Genomic DNA, 17,938 nt, shown 5'->3' with positions numbered 1-17,938 from the left:
TCTCGGCACCGCAGCCAGGCACACAACAGATTGAGCAGGGCCGATGCCTCCGGGGGGGGGGTGGGGGGGTGGGTTAGAGGTGCCTCCGCGTACAGAGCGACGAGCCAGCACCGTCGGGCTACCCCCCCGCCTAGCTCGGCTCGGCCCGGTCCGGTGTGTCCCTGGGACCGGGCAGCAGCCAGGTGCGCCCCGCCGGGCATGGGGAAAGCGAACAACCTGGAGGCAGCTGCGTTGCCCTTTTCCCTGCACTCCGCTCTCCAAACGTCTGAGCAACCAGTTTGCTGCTAGAAACATGTTAATTGCCAACGGAGCTCATTAAGGCATGCACATGCAAAACACAGCAAGGGAGATTAAATGGACAAAAGCGCAATAATGAACTGTCAAAAATCGGACCCATCTACAAGACCAGGAGCACTCAAGAATGAGGCATTTAGAGGCAACAAAGGATTGTCTGGGACAGGAAGAAAGGACGACCTAGACTTTTGTTTAGTCAACACAATTGATTACAAATGAGAGATTAACAGGATAGCTTCAGAGTTTTTTTGAAGGAGGCAGAAGAGAAAAGTCCAATTAAGTGCACCGAATGTTAACTACATTGATTTCCACGGCCAGCCCTAGAGAAATTCTCATTAAACCATCCCTGGCGATCCCTTTTGGAAAGTAATTTGTCTCCCTGATGGAGCAGAGAAAGGGAGCCGTGTAAAGAGAAAGAAGCGCTAGTTCTTGGCACAATGAGCTTAGGAGACACACTGGAAAGAGCCAAAGGGGGAGTTAATGAGCATCTGACAAGCCGCTTGGACCCGGGCCTGGAGAGCAGCGATGAAAAGATGGAATTGGCCAACAACTATTCTTTATATCAAACATAAAAAGGCCAATCTGAAACAGGGCTGCTCAAAGCTGGTGGGGAAGAAAAGAAAGGCCCCCACTGGGGGGTGGAGTGGAGGGCTCAACTGCCCCACTGGGATGGGGAAAAAAAACATAATCTACCGGTATGACCCTCTCGGAGACGGGGGCTGCGGGACCCGGCACCACCCCCGGTCAGGGCTGGGAAGGGGCTTAGCTTCACCCCACACCGCCCCCCGGTAAGGGGACCCCACGCCCGCCGCGCTGGGAACAGCTCTGGGAGGTTGTCCCGCAGAGGTACATCACCGGGCGGCACAACAGCGGCCTGGCTCTCCCCGGGAGGCCGCGCCGCCCCGAATCCGCCTTCCACTCGGGGGTGCATTTGCCCGACCCTCCCCAGGGACCGGGCACCGCAAGGCAACGCGCCTCCTCTCCCCTCGTGTAGACACGGCTCGCTCGCAGGCTCTTAAATCAGATTAGGGCTCGTTAATAACAATTTTGGCTTAAGTCTGTATTGACTTAGGTTTAGGAATGGCTTAGCACTTTCACTTAAGTCAACACGACAGCTAAATTGACACATGCCTTTCCCAACCCGCAGGGTTCCCGCGGACGCACAGGTGCCCGCAGGACTCGTCCTTCTGCCGCTTTAAGCCGTTTTACGCGAGTATTTGCATTATCTTTGAGCGAGCCACCGGGCCTCGAGGGTGCCGGCCCATTCCTCATGTCACCCACGAGGGTCGTCCCACGGAGGGGCTCTGCTTCCCGGCCACCTCTCGAGGTTGAGTCCTTCGAGCTCTCCCCTTCTCGCCGCTCAGCCCCTGCGGTCCTTCCCCAGTCTGTTCCCTAACGCCCCTCGCCACCCTTGCGGGTGTGGACCTCGGATAGCCCAGAGAATGGGGGCCGCGCCGACAGCCGGCTCCGATCCCGGGCGGGACACCGAGGGACACCTGGGGGCAGTGCAGGCAGAGGGGGTGAGCGGCTGCTACCCCGGGGGTGCGCTGCGAGGGGCTGTAACGATGGAGCTGCTTGGTGACCCATGCTCACCCCACACTCTCGCGAGTGCTCCGGCGAGCAGATCTTACACCGCAACGAGCTTCACCCCAAACCATTCGTCTTCCTAACCTCCTCTCACTACCACCCTACCTTCTCCCAGCCACCAGCTCTGAAACTCTCTAGGGTGACCCAGTCACAACTAAAGTTCTCAGTAAAGACACTTACAGAGGAGAAAAAACTCTTTACCAGCTTGCTTCTACCGTCCTCCATGACCCTCCAGGAAACCTATCCGACCGTTTAACACTACTCCTAGCCTACTCATACCACTAACCCTGCCTGAGCTAATGCCACAAGCACACGTTATTCCTATTTCTCTCTTGCAACTGCTTGATTGATTGAATCACGGGCAACACGTGCCCTCAATTAAAAACATTTAAACGAGGTGCATGTGGACGCCTGTGCTCCCTGTGTTGGGGCGGGTTACTTTTCCTTCTTAGAGGATGCACTCAGCCCTGGGACATCGGGAGCACAAACAGCTCTCTGGCGTGGGTGTTTCAAGGCACCAGTACTCTTAAAGTCGGAAAAAGCCTGCTTTGAAGTGACCCCGGGAAGAGCGTGTTTAGTTAGGGCAACGCCTCGTTGTCCTCATCGGGGACAACGAATTGCTGGATGTGGAGCGCAGGGGAAGGGGCTGCTCCCAGAGTTCTGGGTTTGTAACCCAGAAACACCACCAAAACGTGACTTTTCCTACAAGCATTTGCATCTTCGCAGTCCTCTGCAAACGCAGCAACTGATGAGTAACTTTAAAAGCGAGCTGGTAGGGAGCAGAAGCCCCTCCAGCTGATGGGCAGGGTCCAGGCACTCTGCTTCACCTCTCCCTACTGCTGGCCGAGGTGCTGGGAGTAGCCCCGGCCCCGCCGAGCGGTCCCATCCCCACCTCGCCGCGCTGTCCCGCTACCAGCGGCCGGGGGCAAACCCCTCGCCCAATCGCAACGGGGATGAGCGCTTGGAAGACCTCTGCGATGGACAGGATTGTCCTGTGCAAAGGCTGAGGCGTTGAAATCGCTCAGAAGAGCACCTGAGACTTCCCGCAAGCGCCTTCCTTAAGTCCCGTTAACTGTCTGCTGCCCCTTCTCCCGTCTTCCTCACTGCTGCCAGTTGCCAAGATATTTCACATAAATAGAAGCTTTCTGATTTATAATCAGCCTCTTCCTTCTGATTCATTATGTTAATGAACTGAGATATTACCAACATTGGATTATCGCATCACTGAATGAATCCAGCAAAAGAAAGCTGATTATAGAGGAAAAAGCCAAGTGGACCCGGAAACGGCCGGGAAACAGTGTGAAGAGTTAACCAGCTGTTTAAGCTCGCTCTTGACACCGTTCCCAAATGACAGGAGTGCGATACTTTCGTTCACGCAGAGAAATCCTTCCCCTGTAGATGTTCAGATTCGTTTCCCACCGTCACGGTTATCATTACGGGCTATTCAAGGGTCTTATCCCGCTGCCCGTAGCTTCCCGGGGAGCCCCGGCTCCGTTCGGGGATGACAATTCCCCCCCCCCCCCGGCCATCGCCGCTCTTCTGCCTCTAGAAAACGAGAGCAATGCTCTTCTTGTGTGTGTGTGTCCCACTCTCTTCTTCCTTTCCCACTGCTGCTTGGCTCGGGCTTTTCCAGCCTGGAGCAAATCTACCCCTGGGCAGGCTCCGCAGCGTTCAGGTTAGACCGCGCTTAACAAAGCTGCAGACGTGTGGTTCGCTTTAACAAATTATCCTCCGGAAGCTTGTACTGAGCGACAGTTAGAGCACCGTGACTATTGGGAACGCACACAAACTGCATGGAAGCCTCGAAACCGAAATCCCGTTTCCCAACCCTGCTGTGAGGCAGGTACTAATTTAGTGCGGCCTCACGCGATGCAATTCGTCAAGGAGACTGTAATTTACTTAATTTTTCCTTTTATTAAGTCGCAAGATATTTGTAAAATAATCTTCCAGCAGCTGGCTCTGCTTGAATCTGTTTCAAAAGTGTGATGTAAATACAGTCTCACACTATTTTTGTTGCCTATTAGGGCTTTCTGGTAGGTGATACGACTGAGAGCAAGGAGAAAGAACACCACACGTTTATTTTTAAGATCATCATCACTAGCGATAAAAACTTACGGGAAGAAGTGAGCATACTCCCTATCTGCATGCAAAGAAACTCCAATGAGAAAGATACAACTGAAGGACTATGCACACAACGGGTACAATGCGGTGCAGCTTCATGAGCTGCTTCAGCTGTGTTTAAAGGGACTAGCAAATTCCCAAATTAAATTACATTACTTATGGCAAAGACAAAGAGCCTGACACAGCAGGAGGATGCACTGAAGAACTGTGGGTTTTTTTGTTCCACCTGTCTCCTTGTCAAAGGTTTAAGTATTTCTATCCATATCTTGCTAGTAATCACATAGCTGAAGTGATTTAGCTCCCAGTAACTGTGAAACAATAGCAAAAGTGCAAATAATCAAATGCAATTCATTACATTTGGATTTTTCAGCAGTCAACTTCTGAGATTCTGATTTTCACTCAGCAGATTAATATTTCAGACCAGAGGAAAACAAACACCATACCTAAGCGAAGTATTTACCACTGGCCTAATCACTGTCCATGCACTTGGCTACAGCAGGCACTTATTTACATCCAACTCACACATGTAACATAATACTGAAATCAAAGAGGCAGCGACTATAGGATCAAAGCTTTATTTGGACTGTAACACAGTATATTCATGGATTATAATCCTTGAGCAAACAGAATATTACAGTAATGAAGACTTCTGCATTACAAATATGTTAAAACAGCTTGCATTTGGGGTGATATTTAAGGTCACGTTGTATCTGAACGCAACTATTAAAATATTATGAAAATTACCATTATGGAGTAAATAATGTTTTCTTTCAGATGTAACCTCTAAAAGTACATTCCATTTCAAATTTGGTTTTCTAATTTTTCCAGTACCAACAAGCTCAAACTGAGCATCTACATCCCTGAGCTGCTATATGTGAAAAAGAGAGAAATGAAGAACTTTAAGCACAGTCTAAAATCTAGCTCCCTACACGACCCCTCATAAATGCAGACAAGAGGTTACCATAGTAAATGTCAAATATCATGTGTCTAAACCATCTTATTATTTCATATGTACTCTCAAATTAAATTAATAGGCTTGAGAAAGATTCTGCAGAGTAAGATATCTCTCATCTGAGGGAAAAGTAACATGCCTTCTGCTACTGCCCCCACAGCCAGAATAACTGAGAAAGTAAAAAGCTTGGGAATGTGATGGGAGAGGTGACAAGATGGGTGAACAGGCTGTGCTCCTGGGTTAGTACTGTGGTTACTCATCTGTGCATAAACCTAAAAAGGGATGATTAATTATTTCTTCTTGTAAGATACCCAAAGATTAATTTACAAGCAGACAAACCCTTTGGTTTTCCTCACCGCTCTTCTCTCAATTGCTTTTCCCCACCCACCAGAAAAGCACAAGCAGCAACAGGCTCTTAGGACCACTGTAGCTTATATATACATGTATTTTTAACTCAAAAGGGCAAGCAGGAAGTAAAGAATGTAGAGCAAGAGGCTATCTTCCAAGGGAAAAACCACCTCAATATTTACCCAAGATGTGTAGAAAATGACACAAGATACATATATATATGATAAAACATATATAATGTATACTTTGTGTTTTATATAAAAGCTTGGAATAAGATAGGGCATAACTGTATAGAAGTTACAGCCTTGATGTGGTAAAGAATACCACAAATTCAAGATCTCATTTAAAGCTGATACTAAACCATACTGGTATCAAACAGTTTAGGGGAAGTTGGGTTTGGTTTTTTTTTTAAAACACAATTTAACATTTGTTTTCTCAATTTGTCTCTATAGAAAGGCAAGTGGCAAGCTAGCTCAGATGTAGCAATTAAACTGCACTCAGATCAAAGTAGAACAGGGATCCTGTGTAGCTCTTTCCTCCCACTGCTTGCCCCATGGTCTGTGCCAAACCAGGTAATGCACACTCCTGCACCTCAGCATCCCTGCTGCGCTGCCCCTACACTGTTGCACTGCTTCAGGCATGTGCAGTTGCCTTTTTGTATATAAATATCCCAGACCTTAGGCCAGCATGAAGGCCTTCACCTCTTGAGAGCAGTCACCTATACACACTCCTGCTTTAAATGTCTGTCTTCATTTTTGCCTTTTCTGGACATGCTCCAATATAGTTTTCCATGTACTTGTTGTCCAATTGCTTCTAAAGCTATGCTGCAGGAAAAGAAGTTAATGCCATTTTCATCTTAATCTCTTTACCCAGTAACAACAAAATAATCAGAAACATGCTCTGAGCAGCTAACTGCAGCGTGGAATCTACACAAACACTGCTCACAGGTGCCTGTCAGAGCACACTACAAACTCGCCACCCAGAAGCCAAGTCAGCCCTATAGTGCACGCTGTCCTTCCAGGGAAATCAAAAGGGGCCAGGAGATAGTGAGCATCTGCATTGTGTCCCCACACTTAGGTGGAGTCCAAAGAGATAAAGACCCAGATTATTCACATGTATAAGTAATTATGGGGCCAGACTTTAGTTCAAGTGATTTCTCTTTGGATGCAAAGACCAGGATGAATCCTAGTCTTTGTTAGCAACTAACTGCACACCCATCCCCTCATTCTGGGCATCATGTGTAATAGCTTTTCCCTTCTTGTCTGCTCAACTGCTCAAGCAAATAACTTCCAATTATTTGCTTTTTACATGTGAACTCTGCAATTCTAAGAACCATAGACATTCCCGCTAAATCAGATTGAGAACCACACTGTGATGTTACAGAAGACAGTATTACCAAGTTGTCTCTGTGACAGAACACTGAGTAGGTATAAAATTGCAACGGTCTCTATGCCAGGTTTTGTTTTTTTCTAACTTCTCTGCTTGTAAGATGAAAGCCTAATTTGATATTTTTGTAGTTATATAACAGTTCTAATATTTTGTGACATTTTGTATTGTGACACTATAGATGAAATTGTCATCGGACTGACACCCTTTACTGTTTATTCCTTAATTACAACTGTTAACAACACTGCAGAGAAGCGTGCTAATCTGCCATCACATATTATGAAAACAACGTTATTGTTACAAACACCAACACCCACTCAACAGGAGAATTCTAAGATGGCAGTTTCTGCAAAAACTCACCACTTTAATGGACACTTCAATAGTAAAAGTTTTAAGTGAACCCTTAATATTACCATCGAAAACATACTACGATTATATGTCACAGCTGAAATTCTGACTTTACTGTGTCAGTGATTCTTTATGCTACATAGAGATGTAATTTTTAAAAGTAAGTTTTATCTGTATGGATCATGGAGCTGTACAAAGCAGCTCACTGGTAGCCTAGCAAAATCTGCAATGATTACATCTTCATATCCTCAAACACTGGCAGATTTTTTTCTCTCCTACTTTCAGGTTGGGGGTGGATGTTGTTGCATGAGATTAAATTTTAACAATATATTTACTCAAGTCCAGGTTCTTAAAAAAAAAATAAAAAAATTAAAGATTTTTCTTTTTCTAAGCTTCCTTTGCTGAGAAAGGATTAAATTTCTGCAGGCCAAGTCCCACATGTGGAGGGATCTTCCACTGAACTGATACTTCAAAGAGCACTGCACTGGAGCAATTAAACTTTCATACCAAGTTAAGTCCACTGCACAGTCAAAACTCACTCACACTGCACCTCTGCAGGAGTGAGCTGAGGAGCTGTTCAATGGTTGAAAATTAAACTATTATCTCCTCAGCTTCTTCTACAGCCACTGCCAGCTACCTTTCAGTTTGCTTCTTCCAAACTTTTCATGCCTAAGCAAAAGTTCTCACTTGTAGCTTACATCAACAGGAAGAAAACAGCATCAAGAGCAGCCAAGAAGTAGCAGAAACCCCTAGAGATCTGTTTACTTCCTCTTGTCTGTACCCAGCCATCAGACAGGAAACACAAAGCAGGCAGCAGGAGGTTGGGAAAAGCAGCAGTGGTGACTGGAGTGAGGTGTAGGAGTGATGAAAGTGGCAATGACAAAAATCAGGGAAAACAAGATGCGGAAATTCAAGGTGCTCCTTCTACAACTGCTCTGCTGAAGGTTTTCACACAGACTCCTGGTGCTACAGCAAGGCTTCTTTGATGCAAACAGCCCACCTTTCCTGTTAAACGTAAATTCCCTCTCTCTCCTTCATGCACAAAGAGGCATACAGCACAGATAACTGCAGTGAAGAAAGAGAATGCATGAATCTGTCTTTACTTGTCACACTTATATGTAGAAGCAGAGGATTAAAAATAACCTAAAACTCTTCTCATACCGAAAAAGCAATTGCTTTGGTGGGTTTCTATACACCAGCGTTTCTCACTTTTGATCCTAAAGGCCCCTTTGAGGATTGCTGCTCTAATACAGCATAAAGTGTACAAAACGTGGCAATGGAAGCAAATTACCCAATAGAGTTCATTTTCATTTCAATGATTTACATTACATGATATCCTGTTGCCTGATCTGGATGATCTTGTCTGCTTAAGCCATAAATTGCAAAGCGAAATGAAACTAGAGTGTTTATTTTTGTGAATCTTCTGGGTAGCTTATGTTCTGTTTTGCAGTTTTCATTTTCTTAAAACCAATAGGAACTTCTGCTCTTCCTAAAAGAAACTCTTCCCACTTGGGAAGAGATTCTTTTACTGATGCCCAATAGAGAGTCTGAGAAAGACAGAAGAAAAAAATAAACTTCATGTCAAAATCTGTGTCAGCCTGTTTCAAAACCAATACAGATATGCAGTGCATTAGTAAATCTTGCTTTCTGAGGGAACCAATTCAGAAAAGAACAACATACTTACACATGAAATTGCAAATGTCTTGTATGATAGAACATATCAGCCTGGAAAGATTTCATTCTGCAGCATGAACTGTGAAGTGACTGAATGTGCCCTCTTGTGGTAAGCAACAGATCAGTTCAAACCCCCACAGTACCTTTAACAAAGTATTTTCCGTGATTATTAACTTTTCCAAAAGCAGCTTTTACATTTAAGTATGCATGTTAGTGGAATCTAATTTTTGAAGTGGGAAAAAGTTGTTTAATGTTAGAAACAAAGTGCTATGTAAACTGGTTATCCTAGAAAAGCTGTTGTGATGTGGTTCACAATATTTGAGTAAAATTTTTGATGTGATAAATCACTTGATGAAGTAATTGGCTCCAGTACTTGCATCACAAACAAAAAAGACAATAAAAAATCCTGCATACTTATCCTGTGGTCTATGAAAACCACAATGGACTACCTCACCCCTTCTCTGCATTATCCTCTGCCTCTGAGTAATAGATTTAACTACTTTTTTACCTAGGCAATGGACACACCATTCATCATTTTTGTGTCAGCATCCTAAGGATAATTCTGTAGGATTTTGAAAAAAAATTTAAGTGCCATGTATATTTTTCTATGGAATAATGTGAACAAAGAACTGTATCAAGCCAACACTTCATCCACCAATGTGAGTAATTTTAGACACTGATGTCCATTCAGAAAAAAGTAACTTCGTAGTAGGAAACGTTTATGGTGCATTGAGCCATTTTTCTTAAGTATGTAATGCAGAAGCAGCATACCACAGAACAGAACATCTCTCTGCAGAGGTGTTGGATTCCTGGCTACTCATTTTGATCCTTACATGTAACTCAGATATAACTATGGCTCTTGCAGATTTACAAAAATATTTTCTTCAACAGATTTACTCAAAGAATCTTTTTTGACAAGCATATGTGCTGTCATACAAAACTACTCCAACTTAGCAAGCTGGGGATCCATTATAGCCATAACTTTCAAAGTATATTAATACAGGCACATATATGGCTGAGAGAAATATGCTCAGAAGTGTTTTGGAACAAAGCACGCACAAAAATCTGAAACCATGAAAGAAAGTTTTCTTTTCCCATTATTTATAGCACTCTTCTGTAGAAGTATAAAAAGAGGCTGAAATAGGATCTTCTCCTTCAAATAGTAACTCTGTTCTCTCTCAAATCCAACCGCTGCTGCAGAGTGTAGACATCTCTGCAACCATGAGCAATTGCTCTGTGTTCTCCAGTTTGCACAGGTGTTGCTCTACGCACCACAAGTTTAACAGCTAACACAGGCCAGAGTAAGCAGCAGTCCAAAACTGATCCAAATGACTCCAGAGGAGTCTAAAACTACTTCTGAATAGGTTCAATATTAGGTCCTTGGCATCTTTCTTAGCATAATTGAATATGTACAAGTATCTAGTAAAAAGTATATTCTTTTGCCTAAAAATCTCTAAAAAAATGAAGAAAACCCTGACTAAATGGTCACACTCAGTGTGCACCCTGTCACCATCATACAAGTAGGCTGTTTACAAAATGCAATGACAGACAAAAAACTTTTAACAGTAACCAGAACAAGAAGTGATGCCTCTCATTGAAGTAATAGCCTAAGCATTACAACACTTGCCCAGCAGGTGTGAAACTAGTGTACAAACCACCCCTCTTCACAGGCTGACAGTGCTAAAACCTGTACCTTTCCCCTCCTTTGACAGTGCCCTAGCACTCAAATCAGTGTGGGACCCTCTGTGTTACTATGTGTGTGGAAACTAAGCCACCATAAAATAAAGAACCCACAAACCACTGATGCAAAAAACACAAGTGGGAATCTGATTCAGTGGCCTTGTGGTTAAGATGTTCAGTTTATATGAGGAAGAGCTGTGCTCCAATTCCTATTCCCTGCACTGTTTCTGGCCTCATCATTTATTCATCACTGCATAATACTGATAACAGTGTTGAGAATAGGGAACTGAACTTAGTATGCTGTATCAGGATAATATCTGGTGCTCAGAGTAACTTGCTTTTCAAAATTTTATCTTTAAATGTTTTAGGAACTACAGGTTGAGAAGTAAAAATAGAGTGCTCCTGCTGTAGCAGTACTTTCCATACAACCATAAAATAACTCTGAGAAGTGAAAATGTCCCTGTTCATGCCGATAAACTCTTGACCCTAAAATGTAAAGATGACAATCTGTGGCAAACTGAAAACAGGATGACCATATAAAACAAACCAAGTAACTTTGACATAACAAACACAGTAAACTCCTGATATTCACAATATTCATTTTTATATTTGACTTCATTTTTAAACAGAAGTTCGTAGAGATCTGAAAGCTGCTCAATATTTCCACCAGAATGCTCCAGAATCTAGGGACCTTGCCCTAGAATTTAGGTTCAGCTTTGCTACACAGTACACAGGCCTTTGGCTATACCAGTCATTGGATTTTAAAATCAATTATTTTCACTTTAAAAACATGCTTCGGGGGGGGGGGGGGGAAGGCACAATATTTGGTAAACAGCAAATGAAAAGACAGAATTCCAGGACTTACTTCTAACTTAACAGTATTGGGATGTGGATGTAAATGCACTCTTTCTTGCAGCTTTTTTTCTGCTGCTTCTATATCCTAAAACACAGGCAAAGTACATTTTAAAAACAAACACTAGTAATTTCAAAAGGAAAATCCACACTCACATAAAGACATTTAAACATGAATAACTCACGTAAAGACATCTAAATGAACTGAATAAACCCATTACAGCTAAACAGCATTTGAATATTAACAGTGAAGTTCTACTCTTTCTGTTCTGAAATCCAACTTGCAAGACCAACATCCTACAGTTTCTAAATATGTTTGCTGTACCTTTTTTGGTATAAGAATAAATTTCATGACTACAGAAGACCGTTGCTGTAAAACAGTGTTAGTTAAATTCTGTTCTGAGAGGAACAAAATGGTTTTATCTGTGTTGCATGAAGCCTCAACTATGTGCTCTAGCTACTGTAACTGTAAAGTAACTAGGCAAATTATGTGCAAGATCTTTACTTCTTAAGACAAAGATGACTTGCTAATATGCATGCATAACATGTGCACAAAAATGTAGAGCTGCAGCAAGCTGTTCACCAGACAAATTTGGATGACAATGCACCTCACATAGCTTTCTTACAAAAAAATCCACCCCAGTGTTTGGGTTTCTGCTTGGCCAGTGGATACGTGCTGGATTCACAAAGGCCTAAATAATTTAAAGGAAGAAACAACCAAAAAACAAGAGCAACAAACAAATCAAAACATCCCCCTGAACTAAGCGCCCTCCCCCTTTAAAGTTCTGACCCATTCTTGTGGGCTTAGTTCCATACCCAAACATTGAAGAGATTGAGTGGTGGGCAGATGAAGAGAGACAGAAAGGCACGTGGGAGTGGGGTGTGAAGAAGCCAAAGCTGAACAGAGTGGAGGGGGAAAGAAAGTATAGCAGATGGCAGAGTTGGGAGCAGAGAGCGGGTGTGAAGAGTACAACAGAAAAACTAAATGAGAGAGGAAATTCCCCAAAGGGACTTCCCAAATATTCACCACCACTGCTGCTGAAAAGAAGAGTGAGATTCTGGAGGAGCATATCCATAAGAGAGACCAAACATGATTACTCGTATTGAATAATGGCCAATCTGAATACATCAATAAGCAAATAGTGCTTGACTCAAGCTTAGTTTGAAAAATATGACTCAAATTCGGTAAAGTATGATTAATAGAAGCAAAAAACAGCTATATTTTAGTTGAAGTTCAACTTACTGATACACACTCAGTTAATTCAAATTACAGTGTTCATCTTACTTTATTTCCTGTTACAGCATGACTGTATTCTCTTGCATATAATTACTAACGTAAACCACGCAAAACTATTCTCCATTTTCTACACCAAAGTCCACACCCTTGTAGGAAGCTAAAGGATGTCTGAGAAAGAGCGAACTGAGGCTCAGATTTGGAAATAGTGACTGATCTTTTTCAGGTGAGAAAAGACAACGGGATAGACATACAAGAAGAATATGAGCAAAAAATAGAAGCCACTTGAAGTCACAGTACCAAAATAACAGAGGCCAGCACAGTCTTCAGGAACCTAAGAAAAGAATTTCTCCGTTGCATGTACTTTGAACAGATACACCACTAATAGCACCAAATGAAGCTCCTATCAGTACGGCTCAAATGGAGCCTAGAGAAGTTATCACCATACTGAATAGAAGGATCAACCAGTTATGTCCACTTCATACTCTTCCACAGAATTTTCCTTGTTTCTCATTTCCTGTAGGAATGTTCACAGGAAGGAAGACTATCAGTCAAGATAATTATTTCTTTATATACTCCACAAAGTCATTGGAATGTTTATGCTGATAGGAAATGAGTGTCTTTTAGGCAAGAAAGAAGATGGCAGTTGTGTGTATATGTTTAGTAGAGAAGGTCACTTTGGCATAGCCCAGATATTGGATGTGTCTTTTTGTTGCTCACTCTAGTTGTATGCTGTGCAGTCTATTGTCATTCAGAATACTGATTTAATGACAGACAGTGAAATAAATTTTTGCTGGAAGGTGTAGTATGCTTTAGAAAATAACTAGAACTACTAAAAGATTAGATGGCACTTTTTGTGTGTCTATGCAACTAGTTAGCTTTTTAGGAAAAATAAATCCTCATCATAAATATAAAACTAAATACATCAGCAGTGTAAAAACACTGTGGAAAAAACACCCACAAATCAAATATGTCACAGAACTGAAAAAAGAGAGCATCTTGCAGTGCTTCCCTTAAAACCACAAGGGCTGGAACACAAACAATTCAAGCCCCTTCCCCAGAGGTAAAATGGAACGCATGACACATGCATCACTTTTAGGGGACCAAATTCAGCTGTCACTTATATTGATATCAGTCTGGCAGGTTCCCACTTCAATAATTCTACAATTACATGCCTGTGAAGGAAAGCAAATTTGGTCTAAATTACCTTCCTAAAACTAATTAGTACATAGCATATTCTTTATTTGCTATTTCATGTTATAAGCTGTTGCACAGTAATACATATTTCTAAACACAAGAAATCTTACAAATGTCATGAATAAGATGGCAAATACTAGTCTGATTTCTGCTTTTATTACAACATTATACAAGTACCAGATTTCCCTCATCTGCAGTCTCCCTCAAAAGACATAAAGGAAAATACCCTTACAATTCTGCTCAAGTGCCAAACAAGTGCTTATAATGTAAAAATTTCAATTAAAATAATGCTTAGTTCCCTGCCTTCTACTGATTAAAAAATAAACTAATTGCAAAATGCTTCCCTGTGCATAAATATCAAGCAGCACAGAGAAAGAAAAATGCCTTTTTGCTATGATTGCATCCTGAAAACAACTGATTTTGCTTACATGCAGAAAAACAGAAATGCAAATAAAAAAATAACACTTCGTCATGTCCATGTATTTTTGAGTAGGCCAAATCAACAACTCTCCACATGGTAACTGTGAAATGTACAGTGCCTGGTATCAGGAACAATATTCTGAAGCTGGCACATTAATCAGTCTTGTTTTCAAGCTTCTCATATATTATTCTGCATAGCTTACCCCTCCCCCCCCCGCCCCCCCCCCGTTTTCTTCTGTTATCAGAAAGCATCTGCAGGAGTGTATGCCTGATAAAACTAGTATAAAATTAATAGATTTCAACTGATTTATGCTTCTTTATCCTGCAACAGAATTTGTTTTGATACATATGTTTTTGCCTTTTTTCCCTACAAACACCAACATTTTTGACACTTGAAAGGAACAATTTTGAGGATGTGACAGAAGATGGCAAATATCTGTTTAACTGCAGAAATATTTACACTCTGTATATGGCTGAGCTATTGTTAACATTTCCAATACAACAAGCTTTCAGCATGCAGAAATATAACCTGCATTTATTATGTTTGCCTGGATCTGTAAACTGAGAACACATTTATAGAACACAAATAATTTACAAAAATCTGTATTTATGAAGTAAAAATCTCTTATAAAATGCATATGGAAAATGGGAGACACAATGGCTGGATCAATGCTCACAGCAGGAGGCTGGAACTAGATGATTTTAAGGTCCTTTCCAATCCAAACCATTCTGTGATGCTATGAACTATGGAGAAAAATAAACCATATCCACTGCTCCCCAGCCTCCCATGGAAGCACCTACTCTCATTTGTACCCAGTACAGAGGGTTTGATTGCCCCCACCCAAAAAGCACCAGAGTCCAAGTTCCTTGTCACAGAAGAGTTGAAGGCATTCCTGATCTGCTGTGTCTACCACTCCCTAAATGTAACTTCCATTTAAATACCAAGAAGGTGCGCAATAGAATTTTACCCACCCAAAATGTGAACATTTTAAGTCTTAACCAGGCTTTGTATGAAGAAACAAAAATTTTTCATGACACAAATTAATCTTGTAATTTCCTAGAGTAAAACTTACTGTTTCAACGAACACAACACATGCAATATGAGCCTTAGTAAATTCAAAGTTCAGAGTTCAAAGAAAATGGTTTTTTGCTATTTCCTCAACAACACACAAACATTTGTCAAATGTATAGTCACATCAGTGGTCAATTGCAATCTCTTCAAACTCAGATGCCTAAGCTAGGGGCTCCAGAAGAGTTTTTATCATTTCAGTCCCTGCCATCAAACCTACATCTTTTTAATTACCCAAATGTCTGCTGAAACAGGAAAATCTTACCTAAATACGACAACATGTATGTAGAACAGCTATTAACACTATTAACGGCATCATCACTAGGCAGAGCCACAAACACCAAACACTGCTTTTACAGACTTCCAAGTAAGATTCTTGAAGTCACTCTCCACCTGAGAACTTCTGTCACAACTCCACACAACCATAATGGGAGTTTAGTTCTTATCCTGGACTAGAAGCATTATAGGCTGGTCAGCCTCTGTTTCAAAACACAACCCTGCATCTTGAATCAAAGTGTAGAGGTACTGTGAGTCTTGTCAGACTCTTTAGGTTCTCCTAGGCAGACATGTAATAGCATGTGTTGCATCCCTACATGTACTTAAAAAAAACCAAAAGAAGACAGTAGCAGCTGCCACCACAAGGCTCATATAAGAAGGGCACAGGAAATATGTAGTGATGCCATCAGATAATAAAGACTTGTCATTTAATACTTTTGGTCAAGTTCCAGAAGAGGGAACTGTATATAGGAGAATTCAACTGATAACTATAGAGCAAACACTTTTTTTAATCCTCTAAGCTACATAACCATGACATTTCAATGCGGTTCCTGGTAGTTGCAGAAACTTACATTTAAAAGTGCTGCATTCCTTTTATGAGCTGCATCAGCTGCTTGAGTTTGCCACGTCTTTTTAGTCTTTTTGTCTCCTAGATAAGTCTCCATCTGCTGTAGCAGTTCTGATCTCTGAGACAGTCTACAAAGGAAAACATTTTGCTAAGTGGGTAGAACATTTTGCTCAGGAGCTAGAAAATAACCTTTTTACCTTACCCAGTTTTCTCTAAACTATGGGGCTAATTAAGCCAGCTGTAGGGTGGGTGTGCTGGGGGAGGGAAAAGGTACAAGGCAGGCATCACCTGCTGTGCTTGTATGAAGCTATAAAGTTGCAACCAGCAGTCCTCATATGCTAAAGGTGCTTAGAAGCACTGAAACTCCCAGAACAGGAAAGACGGGGTGGGTTGGGGTGAGCTGATCAGTACTACTCTTGCTCATTGGCAAGTACTATTTGTTACAAGAAAAGCAGATTTTTCTGAATCATTACTGTATTTGCTTCCCTATCTGAGTTTACAGGGCAACAAAGAAGCAGTTCTATAACTGAGGCATAGAGTGACAGAATCCAATTACCTTCCCCAAACAGGAATTTAATGATGACAGGAGGTTAACTATGGAGATCTTAAACCAGTACCACCACTGGGAGTCAAACACCTCATCAATCTAAATAGCCTTAAAGGCAAGTATGCTAATTTCAACAGTTCACGAAGGAAGAGTGCCACCTCCTGGAACACGAACAGCTTGTTGAAATACCACTGTGTTCTGTGCGGAGCTTGGATTCACTGTTCACACGACAGTCAGCGCAGTGAGGGAGGTCTCCCAAGACCACAATACAAACTGCTGTGAGGCAATTACTTACATCTCTTCATGTCTTCTAGCAAGGTGAACCTCCTGAGCCAAATAGGATGACATTTTCAGTCATTTGCCCCAGATCTGTCACCCTATAAAAGCAAAACCAAGTGAAATTAAAATCTTCCAAAGGCATACATGAACATACACGTTTCAATATTAAACAATTCCATGTTATAAAGCTGCACACAATATTTATGTATCACCTATCTACACAAAAACCTGCCACAAGACATGGCTACATTGATTTGAATACATGCATGCTACCAATGTTTACAGTATGTTTTAGTATTTTACTGTATTCTAATAATTCATGAGAACTGAAATATGACTTGAGTCATACTTTAGCATTAAGCTTTCTCAAGTTTCAGACACTTACATCCATGCACTTAAACTATGTGCTGTGTAATTTGCGTATTACTGCTTGCATTAGTGATTCCTAGCTTTTGTCGCATTACTCCAAACACAGTTATACCTGTAAATATCGTTTATAACTATCTCTCACAGACACAGTTCATAGTGCTTATGTACAGGCACAATGGAAGTAAATAACTTTAATCTCCTAAGTGACTTTTGGTTTTGAGTGTTTGAAAAATTAAGTGAAAACTCTTGAGCTCAGCTCTCCAGTACTGTAACACATCTGAAATTGCTTACATCATATTGTGGGGTTTATTGAGCTATGAAGGAGCTCAGCTGCCCTCTGCACACGAACTGAGATCCTACAGCACTTTCCAGAAGGCTTAGTGTTTTATGGCCACCTCAGAGATGACTGCATTGCTGTTGTGTTTAGTGATGAAAGAACTCATCACACACTAGCAATGTTGAAGGGTGGAAGAATTTATAGATCCCTTAGATAGGAGAAAATTAGGAAAAGCCATGCTGTGTTAAGACATTCACATGTAACGTTGAAGCAAGTTATTCACACGTGCACCTCAACAGAGCCATTTTCTAGCGATTTATGTTTTGCCATGGTCTAAAGCGCACTTCCATGCAACTAGCCCATTACTAATGCTTCCCCTCGCCTAGCAAGCAGCACATTCCCTCCACGCTCCTTCCCTCAGCTGGGGAACTTCATGCCCTTTGCTAGCCCAGGCGCCATT

General features: G+C 41.9%; 1 protein-coding gene across 2 annotated transcripts in view; it reads right to left on the bottom strand.

Moving 5' to 3' along the window:
* Positions 1-17,938, bottom strand: part of CEP15 (centrosomal protein 15) — a 28,808-nt gene that overhangs the window by 10,280 nt on the left and 590 nt on the right. The window contains exons 2-5 of one of the 2 annotated variants that reach the window (XM_062630219.1): positions 16,849-16,930; positions 16,011-16,134; positions 11,256-11,330; positions 4,562-8,583 (exon numbers count right to left, since the gene is read on the bottom strand). In XM_062630219.1, the coding sequence (XP_062486203.1) occupies positions 8,443-8,583; positions 11,256-11,330; positions 16,011-16,134; positions 16,849-16,901 (393 nt within the window). In that variant the 5' untranslated portion in view covers positions 16,902-16,930 and the 3' untranslated portion in view covers positions 4,562-8,442. Of the gene's footprint in view, positions 1-4,561; positions 8,584-11,255; positions 11,331-16,010; positions 16,135-16,848; positions 16,931-17,938 lie in introns of those variants that run through there. The other variant, XM_062630218.1, reaches the window with a different exon arrangement.

Source organism: Pezoporus occidentalis, unplaced genomic scaffold (assembly GCF_034315485.1).
Source record: "Pezoporus occidentalis ecotype Australia unplaced genomic scaffold, CSIRO_AGI_Poc_V1 ctg35, whole genome shotgun sequence".
Taxonomy (NCBI): domain Eukaryota; kingdom Metazoa; phylum Chordata; class Aves; order Psittaciformes; family Psittacidae; genus Pezoporus; species Pezoporus occidentalis.
The sequence above is the reverse complement of the archived record's forward strand: the minus strand, read 5'-3'. Positions and strand labels throughout refer to the sequence as shown.